This window comes from Ambystoma mexicanum, chromosome 7p (genome assembly GCF_040938575.1).
Source record: "Ambystoma mexicanum isolate Mex_15411 chromosome 7p, UKY_AmexF1_1, whole genome shotgun sequence".
Classification (NCBI taxonomy): Eukaryota; Metazoa; Chordata; class Amphibia; order Caudata; family Ambystomatidae; genus Ambystoma; species Ambystoma mexicanum.
This window is the reverse complement of record NC_090939.1, coordinates 445676870-445689046: the sequence shown is the minus strand read 5'-3', so window position 1 is coordinate 445689046 and position 12177 is coordinate 445676870. Positions and strand designations below refer to the sequence as shown.

General features: G+C 46.2%; 1 protein-coding gene across 1 annotated transcript in view; it reads right to left on the bottom strand.

The window, feature by feature from the left end:
- The window catches only part of TMPRSS7 (transmembrane serine protease 7), a 731423-nt gene that overhangs the window by 54444 nt on the left and 664802 nt on the right, over positions 1-12177 (bottom strand). Inside the window, exon 19 of the mRNA XM_069636244.1 lies at positions 7146-7414. Coding sequence (XP_069492345.1) covers positions 7146-7414 — 269 coding nt within the window. The remainder of the gene's footprint in view (positions 1-7145; positions 7415-12177) is intronic.

Here is a 12177-nt window from a genome sequence, read left to right as displayed (position 1 = left end):
TCCTTTCCTCTATCTCACTCTCTACCTGTGGTGTTCCCAAGCGGTCTAACCTCTCTCCATGGCTGTTCAACCAATACCTGTCATGCCTTGCCCCCGCTCCGCCGCTCTGTGCTCCAAGTTTCAGTGCTATGCGGATGACACTCCGCTCATTTTCAGGCTTCCCTCTGCCACCTCTTCTCTCATCTCCGACTGTCTATCTGCTATCCAGGAGTGGTGTGCCTCCAATGGTCTCTGCTTTAATGCCAGTAAAACAGAAATTCTCCTGCACCCTCCTTTCCTGTCACTCTCTGGCCGACCTCCCTTGGCTAAGAATCTCAGGGTCATCTTCGACTCCACACTCTCCTTCTCTCCTCATATCTCTGACATCTCTAAGAAGTCAAATTACCAACTACACCTCCTCAGAGGTATTCTTCCTTTCCTCTCCTTCCCCCTGAAGCTTATTGGCTCTAGAGCTCTGGTTCTCTCCAGGCTGGACTACTGCAACAGCCTCTTTCTAAATCTGCCTGCTTCTACTCACCGCCCTCTGCAACTTATCCAGAGCAGGACTGCAAGACTTGTCCTTGGCCTCAAGCAAGTCTTGTCCTTGGCCTCAAGCCCTGGGATCATATCTCTCTAGCCCTGAAATTTCTTCATTGGCTCCCAGTGGCTGCAAGGATTAAATTCAAGACCCTTTGCATTGTCCACAAGGCTGCCTGGGGCCTGGGTAAAAAATACCTTCAACTCTCCCTCCGTAAATACCTTCCCACTTGAGCTCTTTGCTCCTCCACCTCCATCTCCCTCAGGGCCAGTCTCTTCTCCAAGCAACGAGTGGGTGGTAGATCTCTTTCCTCGGCTGAGGCCTCCATCTGGAACAGCCTCCCTGTCACTTTGAAACTAGAGGAGAACCATCCCCTGGTTTCGGAAGCACCTCAAGACCTTCCTCTTTGCTTCTGCCTTTGATCTTCCTCTCTCCTACTGATCTGTCTGCTTTGGCACTGTGCACCTGGTTTACCCTCTGATTTCGGGCCCAGGCCCTCGCCCACCGAGCCACACACCCGCACTGCCTCCTGGCAACCCTTGCACTTGGGTCTGTATCTGTAACCCTACAGTCCCCTTACCTGCCCTTATCAGACACCCCTTAGCTGCACTCTAAACCTGCACATGCCACCTTGCTGGCTGCACTACCATTTGTTTTTGTTGTTATCCCTTGCTCAGCACTTTCCATTTCTCCCCTCTCCATTGCAATTTCCACCTTCCCTCTCCCCTGTGCTTGCGTGTTCTCAATGCCACTGGGCCTAGTAAGATCGTTGTTGTGTCATCCCTTGTTCCCCTCCCTTTCCTCGTCGCGCTCTGAAACACTTGTGTGAGAGCATGATAAAAATAAAATATGATATCATATCAAGGCAAAGTCTAATTTTGAATGCTGGCAATTGAATGGTTGGATATGCTGCTGAACATGCCGCACATTTGTTACTGTGTGCACAGACACTAATAATTAACTAGAAATAGAACACAACCAACACAATTGTAGACACTGCAGCCAGGGCCCTTAAAGGGTATTCCAGAACCCCAACACCTACTGTAGTGCCTATCCGCACCCTTTCCACCTTCCTCATGGAAACAATGAGCTCGCAGGGTGATGGCAACATTCCTGCAGAACACACGCAATTAAAATGATTGCATTCAAACACCAGGCCAATACTCTCATCTGCGGATGCCTCTGGTGCTGCTGTTCTCATTCTGTCTTCAGGTATACAAAAGCACACCCCTCCCCCATGCCAAGATATCTGCGTTTTTCTCTGGTTGCACTGTTTTCAACAAAGGCTGGGTGGCTTTAGCAAATGTGAATCTGACAACAAAGGGAGAGAGCGAGAGAGAGAGAGAGATAGAGAGATAGAAGGAAAGAGAGAGAGAGAGAGAGAGAGAGAGAGAGAGAGAGAGAGAGAGAGAGAGAGAGCTAGATTGGTGTATGATATGCTGGGTATAGCTAGTTTGCTAAATAATCCTCCAGTCAAATTGCACATTTTGTCAACATATGCCTAGGTCATGAAATGAATTGTATTGTATTGTATCGTATTGTATTTGGTTTTTTATATAGCACGCTTTCCCCCATTTGTATGGCCTCAATGCACTCTGCGTTTGGACCGCCCTCGTTGACAGTAGTCAATGTGGTGGAGGTTCTAAGAGTATTAGATTAAGAGATGCTTGTGTGCATTTTTGCCGGTTTAGGTTTTAGGTGGCTGGCTAGGCTGCACTAAGCAGCACAAAGGTCAGGCACGTGGGTGGGCGCTGTTGCTGGTTTGCGATAGAATGCTATTTTTGAAGATTTGATGTGTGGCCAGCTATACCACATTTTCTTTTCGTTGGTAGTCGCTGTATGCTAGTGGCAGAGGTGTTGAGGTACGTCAGGTGTTTCAGTGTGGATGCTAAAACTGTCCTATTTAATGCTTTTTGAGGATTTATAATGGCAATATGGGGGCGCAGGTGACACAACTGGCTAACAATCTATTTAAAATGGGTCATGAAAGTGGTCTGTTTTTATCGGAAGTACCCTAAAATCTGCAGGTCTATTTCTAGATGTTCTGTGTCAAGAACACTTGAGGTACCTAGTTCTTGAGGGGAGCCTCAGGAGCCTGTACGCGTGCGGATGCCTCGGTCAGGAGAGTGATATATAAGTTGGTGGAGAGGGGTAGCCCTCTGATGTTTGGTCTTTATTTAGGGGGCCCACTTGCTATGTGAGGATGACTTTTCTGGTATGCGTATTGTGTGTTGGAACATAGAAATTGAATGTGTTAGTGTGGAGAGCAGTAAGATGAAAAATAAGAAGAAAGGAAAAGGGAGTGAGAAATGCATAATTATTATTTATTTAGTTGATTTAATCAATTCAATGATTTTTACAAAACTTTGTAGAAGTAGAAAGAAAACTGAAAATGAGCAATGATGTAGGTAGAAGTAGATTTGAAGAAGAGAAGAAGGAAAAGAAGGAAGAGAAGAGAGCTGAAACAAGCAGAAGAAGAAGAAAGCAGAAGTAGAAAAGTAGAAAGCAGAGAAACGGTGAGGATAAAGGTGAAAATGAGGAAGAAGAAGTAGAAGTGAAAGAGAAGCATTTTTGTAAAGAAAAAATTATGTAAAGAGATATTTCTGTAAGTTCAGTAAGTTATTCTTTTTTTGTTTTGCAGGTTCCTAGAATAGTTCCACGGTCGCTTGAATTGTTATTTAGAAGCTAACTCTACTGGATTTTGAGTAGCTGACTCTGCTGGCCATTTTGACAGAATAGATTTAAGAGTTTCTGTAGTGGCAATTGTCCAAGTTGTTCTTTCTCCGCTCATCAGGCGGCTCCACCATACTTCCTCTTCCTTCGTATAAGACGCCGAGAGGTGTGATAACAAGAATTTCTCGCCTATTTATTTTGTTCCAGGGCAGTTTAGTAGCAAATGGCGTATGGTTTCCACCTCTGCTTCGTTTTCACAAAAACGACATGAGTCTGTGGTGCTTTGCCCTCTCAGCTTTAAAATCTCATTTGTTGCCAACAAGTTTAATCGTGCTCTCAAAAACAAGTTTCTGGCTGGTTTGCTAGGGAACTTGCTCAGGTAGTTTGGGACCGAGTTCAGTTTGGTTTGATATGGCGGAAGCTGGCTAACTGATTTCGCTTTTGTAGCAGTGTCCGAGGTTTTAATCCAGTCAAGCTCGGCCATTCTCCTTTTTTTTTTTTTCGGGTACCGGACAAGGTCATCCTCTGAGAACTGGATTTCTAGCAGTTTTGCTTTACACGCTGCTTCCCAAGAGTTTAGCACGTTACAGCGTGCGGCTGTTGTTTCCGCTTGTATTGTGGCTAGTAAGTGCGGACAATCCGGGAGCAACGTTTTCCTGTATAATGACATTGCTTTGATCTCTGTAGTCCCTCCCAGAGAGAGAAGACCTAGCTCTCTTCTAATTAAAAGGCATTGATGTGGACTTTGGGAGGCCTAGTACCGTACGCCAGAAATAACCCTCTAATTTCAGCCACATGTGTCCAGGTGTGTGTGTCAGGGCTTCCGCTGCGTAGGTAAGGGACGGAACCACTTTTACGCATAGAATTTGATCACTGGGAGCAAAGAAAATCGTCTGAATTTCTTATCCAGAGCGCAGGCTTGTGCCGCCAATTTGGTCACCTTGGCCATTAACGAGCTCTGTAGAGTTGAGTTTGTGTTCGAACAGTCGAGCATTATTCCCAGGTATTTAAAGTTGTAGACTTTTCCTAGAGCGACCCCCTCCAGATGCCAGGACGTTTTTTCTTTTGGTCGATTCCTTTTTTCTAGGACCAAAATCTTTGTCTTCGATACGTTGATGGTAAGATTGTTTTCTCTGGTGTAAGTGGCCAGGTTGTCTAACTGGCGCTGAAGGCCAATCGGAGTCAAGTCCATTAGTATAAGGTTGTCTGCGTATAATAACCTTGTAGTTTTCTGGCTTCCCATGGACGGGGGGAAAGAGCAAATGGGTAGTTCAGATTCCTTGAAGTCACCAAGATTTGCGATGAAGAGGGCCGGGGCTAATGGACAGCCCTGTTTTACCCCTCTTTCCAAAGAAATTTCCACTGACAACAGACCCGCTTGGTTCAGCCTTACGCGGAGCTTAGTGTCTTTATGGAACGCTTAGATCGGTTGAAGGATGTCTGTTGGACAATTCCAGAGTCTCAGCTTTTCCCACAATTTCGCTCTGTTTACCTGATCAAAGGCTTGCGCCAGATCTACAAACGCAAGGAAGACACGTGGCCCACCTCCAAGAACTTTGCTTTTTAAAGTGCTAAGAAACAAGATGTTAGTCACCGTCCCATTGTCTTTGGTGAAGCCCGTTTGAAACGGGTCGGCACACACAGCGTGCTTTGCCCATCGCTGGAAATGTTGTAAAAGTAGTACCCCAAAAACTTTGCCGATGGTATCAAGTAGCGCTATAGGGCGGTAGTTTTCGGATCTTCCTTTCAACCTTTTTTGAATATGGGCACCACAATAGATGTGGTCCATGACGCCGGGATTTGTCTGGATTGTTTGCAGCGTTCGAAAATCTCACTGATCAATGATGTCCATTCTTTTACATTTTGTTTTAAGTCAAGGTTGGTGATACCGTCCGGGCCCGGGGCTCGCGATGGTTTGAGCCTTTGGAGAACCTTTGTTATTTCTACTTTGTTGCTCAGATCAACCCAGGACTCCAATTTGGTATCGATTTCGAAAGGAATTTGGGCCAACGGTGACTGGAACTGATTTTTGTAAAAATGTGTCCACTCTTCCTCGCTTATTGGATTGATTTGAGCCGTTTCCAGTGGAGCAGATGAAGATCTTAACAGGGCCCAAAACTCCAGTGGATGATAACCACAAACCAGCTTCAACATAGTTTCCGCGTCCTGTTGGTATAGATGGAGCCTGTGTTGTCTGATCCAGGTTCTGTAGGCTTTCTTGATCTTTGTTAAGCTGTCTTGATTTTCTGGAGACGGATAAATGCGGAGCTTTCTTTGCGCTTTCCTCACTAATCGCCTTTTCTCCACTAGTTCATGGCTATACTCATGTGAGTGAGGTTGGTTTCTGCGTCCAGAGCTGTTTGATTTTGATATAAATGGTACCAGTAGAGGTTGATAGTCTGGTACTAGAGGGGTTTGCTGTTTACAAAGCCCCTCTAGAACTAATTTACCTGTGTTTTAAATTAGGTGAAAAGGGCCCATTTTACAGACTACTGCCATTAAATCACCAAACCCAAAAAAGCCACATTTACCTCTGGGACTTTACCTTGGCTATAAAGGAGCAAACATTTGTTTCTGCAGTCCTGTGCATATAAGATGACAGATTTTAAAACATATAGACGAATGTGAAGTTAGTGTTTAAAGAAGCCCACCTTTTATCTGGGCACCATTTACTTTTAATGACAGCACCTCCAATATGGCTTCTCCTGTCTTTCCTGTAGTATTCATGGATCACGAAATGTGCACTCGTCACTCCCCTACCCCGTGTCACCTCTTATCTGTCTGCATCCCTGTCTCTGCCTGGCTCTCTGCCTTTTAAATAGTAAAGAGGCAATGCTATAGTGTATGCTAGTTATCCTCTGAAGAACAAAACCCATCAAGGTCCCTCAATCTCAGTCAACCTTCCTTTTCAGATTCTTTAAACGAATGAATGCTTGGTTATCTTTGAAGGACATGGAAAGGACTTAGTATCCCTCAACCAACTCTTCATCCCCCCACTTATGAGTATGACTACATAAGATACTGTGGGAAAGGAGTATTAGACAGAAACCCCAGTTTATAGAGATTTCGCAATCGCCATATATACTGTGTAATCATCCATTGTTTTAAAAATTACAACAATTGCAGTTTTTGCAAAAACACCCGCAGAAAATGATATACAAACGTAAAGAATTGTCACAATATGAGGGGGAAAAGAGTGAGAGATTAGGAGAGCATTGGGCTAGAGGGGGAACGATGAGCAAAGCAGGAGCAATGGGCAAGAAAGCAGAGGGGGAGCAGCCGGCCAGAGGGGGAGCGATGGGCAATGAAGGTCGTGATGGGCAAAAAAGCAGAGGGGGAGCAGTGGGCCAGAGGGGAAGCGATCGGCCAGAGGGAGTGACGGGCAAGAAAGCAGAGTGAGATCAGTGGGACAGGGGGGGGGGGTGCGATGGTCCATTGAGGGAGTGATGGGCAAGAAAGCAGAAGGGGAGCAGTGGGTCAGAAAGCAGAGGGGAGTGGTAGACCAGAAAGCAGAGGGGGAGCAGTGGGCCAGAGGGGAAGCGATCGGCCAGAGGGAGTGACGGGCAAGAAAGCAGAGTGAGATCAGTGGGACAGGGGTAGGGGCGATGGGCCATTGAGGGAGTGATGGGCAAGAAAGCAGAAGGGGAGCAGTGGGTCAGAAAGCAGAGGGGAGTGGTAGACAGGAAAGCAGAGAGGGAGCGGTGGGCCTGAAAGAAAGAACGAGTAGCAAATCATTTAAAATAATACATTCAAGCAAGGTGATGAGCTGAAAGAGAAACTGCATTAAGGTGGCACCAACCGGTCATCCTTTCAAACTATGGGTCTGAAAACGCACTTAGGATCCCAGAACATATGGCGCAGGACCAACCTGGGGAGGCACCAGAGATTTGAATGAATCCTTTTCTGGCAGTCTGCCACAGATCAAGTAAACACTCACATTGAAGTGCCTGCTTACCTGCTTCCTGCTTCTTGCCCCATCCTGTGACCCAGCATTTTGTTCCACCGGGTGCTTTTTGCGCTGCAGGCGGGATGCATATCGGCTGGATCAGTTGGTTCATTGTGCTAGCCCATGATGTGCTGAGCTGTAGCAGTGCTATGTCATAATCGAAATTTCTATTATCATAGTATTCATGTGGTATGATTCTTTTAATAAAAGAGACGAATTTGGCATATCCTTGAACGCGCATCCCTAAATGCGCCGTCCATTTTCTAGGGTCCGATAACCTAGGTAGAAAGGAAATACATACGATTATTCATTGTATCTCAAAGGCTTATTTTCTAATAAACGTCATGCAGATAACTTTGTTAACAATTACATTTTTTTCATTATTTTTTCTATTTGGTTGACTCGCATTTGATGGCGGCACATTAGGTCTTGCAAATGGCAATTGCGATTCTGTACTCATGACCCAATGGAAGATGTTCTTTGCAAAAATTGACCAACTAATTTATGGTTTTTCCTGTTCAGCGAGAAATGGAACACATTGGGCCTCATTACGACCCAGGCGGTAAGGGGTTAACAGCGCCGTAAAAGGTGGCGGCGCCGTTAACCCCTTACCGCCTAATTACGAGGTCCCTTTGCGGGTCCCTACTTTAACGGCTGGTTATACCAGCCGTTAAGGATTGGACCCGCAAAGGGACCTTGGAGGTAATTACGGTACCGCAATTTGCGGTACCGTAACTACTGCCTTCCCCATTTCCATTGAGCCCTATGGGGGCAAAAACGGGAATGGGGAAGGTGGTAATTACGGTACTGCAAATTGCGGAGTGGGGTGCTAATTCCGCCATTCACCATGGTGGAATCGGTAGTTTGCCGGTGGCAACCATTGCGCAAATAGCGCCATGGTTACCGCCCGGGTCGTAATGAGGCCCATTGGTCCTCATTACATGGATGGCGGTAAGAGATTACTGGCACCCGTAAGGGCACCGGTGCCGGTAATCCCTTACCGCCCTATTACGAGGTCTCTTTGCTGGTCCCTACCATAACGGCTGGTTTTACCAGCCTTTAAGGATGGGACCCGCCAAGGGACCTTGGAGGCAATTACGGTACCGCAATTTGCGGTACCGTAATTGCTGCCTTCCCCATTCCCATTGAGCCCTATGGGGGCTCAAATGGGAATGGGGAAGGGCCAATGGTGAATGGGGAATTACCGCCCTGCCAACCTTGGAATGGGGCGGTAATTCCGCCATTCACCATGGGGGGATCGGTAAATTGCCGGTGGCAACCATGGCGCTAATAGCGCCATGGTTACCGCCTTCCGTGTAATGAGGCCCTTAGCCATACTCGCTCGTGTGGTAGCCTACATCATCAATCCACCCCTCCTCACTGTGCCTGTATTCATCTCTTGCAACTTTCCTGGGCTCTTGGTCCTTTGTCGCTAGACAACCACAGGCCCATAGCTGGCGTCCATTTGTTTTTTCTAAAATATAGTGGCAAAGGAACATTCATTACTCCAAGGATTCCTGACAAACCCAGAAATCATCCTAGAGCCTCACTCTGCTGAACAGACATCCATTCCTAACTCAGAATGGGAAGGACATCATTCAGGATAACATCTGTGTGCCGGCGGATAACAGCTCCCTCACTAAGCACGTGCATGTGTATGTATGTACTGTGTTGTATATGCCGTAAACCTAGCTGGGAAGCAACGGAGAGCCACACAATAAGTGGCTACACTAGTAGGGTACACTAATATGGATAAAATGAGAAGCATAGGCTATGATGAGTACACCCGACTGGGCATGGGAAGAGATGATACAGAGGGTTGCAGGCAGAGGATATAGCTTAGGGCAGCTTTTGATTAATGTGTTGGTGGATCAGCATCTATACTCCCGCTGAAGCTATATTACAGTTACTTTTTACTCAAACGGAGCTTTTAAATGTTCTGTTCTGCATATGTTCTATTCTGTTCCTAACTGTTCATAAATGGTCTGCATCAGCAATTCCCTCTCATGGTGTCTTCTGCTCTGAGAGAGCAAGCAAAGCCTGGCCCTCCCAGAAGATGCCACTTCCACAGAGATCTTTTTTTGCCATTAAACGCTGACAATTACTGCACCCTTCTTGCAAGGCTGCATACTGCCAGCAGTTCCTCCAGCCCTGCATTGCACTTGTTCTGCCACACGAGGAAGAGAAATGGGTATAGATCGGAAGCCTCACCACATCTTGGTGCTCGAGGAGATCTCGCGAGAGCGGCGGCCGGCAGGAGCACAATAGGCACGCAACCGAGATACGGGCGGAGGAGAGTGAACGGACGGAGCAGACACTCTGCTCTCATGCTCCTGACGGGTGCGCCCTAAAGACCTGTATAGTAGAAGAGAGCATGTATGCAATGCTATACTCACCTTTGTGAATATTAAAACACAGTGACAACAGAATGGAGCCTTGAGCCCTTCATTGGTCTGCAAGGCCAATAGATCATTGGAGACGGAGGACACTATTGAGACACCAAGAAGAAGTTGGCTCCCAGATAACACGAACCCCCCCTCCGCCGTTCTTACTGACACCAGCCAGACCAGTGATTCATTTGCCCAATGGGAGTCGCTATTTGCCACATGTGTGGATGCATTGGGAGGAACTGATTACACCACAGGAAGAAAGAAAGCCATGCTGGTGAATGCCACTGGCGATGGACGACAACAAATATTTGTAGGGTTAAATGCAGTGCATGCATCAGGTGCTGATAACGAGGATGTATATAGAGAAGCTATTAGGAAAACAGTCAAGAGATTTTCAAATTAAAAAAGAGTGTACACAAGATAAGGTTCTATACTAGAAGACATATGAAACGAAAAATGACATCAGAGAAGAGAAAGACATGTGGCGCTCTTGTGCTTCTCCTACCTATCTCCAAAATACAAATGGTTGTCTACAGAAGAGCACTCATCAAGCCTTTGATTTCTCAAACAACTGTTTTTGGATGGCATGTGATAATAAGTTGGTCTGTTTTGCTTTTTAGATTCTGTGAAGGTTGGGGGTGGTTATGGGGTGTGGATTCTATGCAATGAGTTCTACGATTACAATGCTGATAAGTTGGTTGTTTGTATGTTTTCTATAAATTTCAATAAAATTAATAATAAAAAAAAATAACTAAAGAGAAAGACAATTCTTGCTGCAAATAGAGAAGGTAAGTCACAGGCCTCAGACTGGCACGGGAGGAACCACACCTAAAGACGATTTCCGGAGTAGAATGAACACTGCAAATCACATAAATAAGAATACATACATATTGCATCTTCCTAATTCTAATGTTAGTCATTCTTCAGGTACCTCACATATTAAGAGGTACAGAAGGGCCTCGGCATAGTAGAGGTGCTTCTAGTTTCACTTCCCTTCCCTTTATTTATTTGTTTATTTATTTATTAATGTGCACTATACAGCAGGGGCAATAGGGATGAGGAAGAACAACATGTTCTTAGAAGGTCTTGAAACATTTGGAACGTGCAAGTGCTATAGCAAGAGAACGGGGGAAGTGAAGAAAGGCGGAAGAAGGGAGGAGAAACAAACAAAAACGCTCTGACTAGGTCGTGAGAGGATTTAGAACATGCAAGTGCTGAACATGAAAAAAGGGGGGATGAAGAGAGGTGCAGGGGTGAGAGGGTGAGAGGTACACAAAATGCAGATACAAGAAAAAGTGCAGTAGGTAAACTGCATTAAAGAAAACCAGAAACACAAGACAATCAGATAAGAGTGCATGCATGCTGGAAAAGCCTAGCCTCGTGGAATGAGGGGCTACATCAGGCATGCAGACAGCAACAAGACAAGCAGGTAAGAGTGACTGCAGACTGGAAAAGTCTTGCCTCTTGGAATGAGGGGCTACATCAGGCATGCAGACAGCAACAAGACTAGCAGGTAAGAGTGACTGCAGACTGGAAAAGACTCACCTCAAGGAATGAGGGGCTACATTAGGCATGCAGACAGCAATACGACAATCAGGTAAGAATGACTGCAGACTGGAATAACCATGCCTCAAGGAATGAGGTGCTACATTAGGCATGCAGACAAGCAATAAGATAATCAGGTAAGAATGACTGCAGACTGGAAAAATCATGCCTCAAGGAATGAGGGACTATATCAGGCATGCAGACAAGCAATAGGAAAATCAGGCAAGAATGACTACAGACTGGAAAAGAGGGGCTACATCAGGTATGCAGGCAATCAAATAAGAACAAGGAACAACAATGGAGTGGGTGCACAGCGTATGGAAGTCGTACCCTTTGGTGCAAGTGGATATATCACATTTGCAGGTACAATGGGCAAGGTCCAAAATTTGGATTACCGACCTCCAGGTGAGGGGGGTACAACAACTATGCAGGACAAAGAAGGATACAAAGCAACAAAGGGCTGTCTCGCCTAGTTTGATGGACTACATCAGGTTTGCAGGGAAGAGAGTGTCCAAGAGGATGCAGGTAAGTTCAAAATAAAAAGTCCAGGGTGAGAGTATCGAACCAGTGATAGAGGAGGGAGTGAAGAGTCGGGGTGTGGGCAGGAAATGGAAATCCAAACAGGGGATAGGGGGAACAGCAGGTAGAGCAGACATTGTATGCAGGGGGATGAAAAAAGGGAGCACAAATCGGAAGCCAACCACAATGGTTCTGGAGCAAAAACAAAAAGCGACAAGAGGTGAGCAGACAAGGAAAATGAGAAGGCAGAATAGGTATGAGAGCTACGACTCATGACTGCACAAAAACAATACATCAGAAGCACAGCACTGGGGAGAAGCAATATAGAGGAAAGCAGCTTGGAGTTTTAACGTGCCAGGAGCATCCGTGCTCGCAATGGGATCTGGCCAAGAGGGAGGACACAGGCCCAGGAAGAAACTAAAGTCAAGCAGAGGCATGCCCCACCAAGGAAGCACAAAATGTTCAAGCTGAGTCATGTGCCGTAGCGGACAGCCACGGGCAAACAAGAAGCAATGCAGCTAGGCTGGGCAAGGGAGAGTCACAACTCTGAATTAGTGTGCGGGCGCACCAAGCACAAAGTGTGGTGC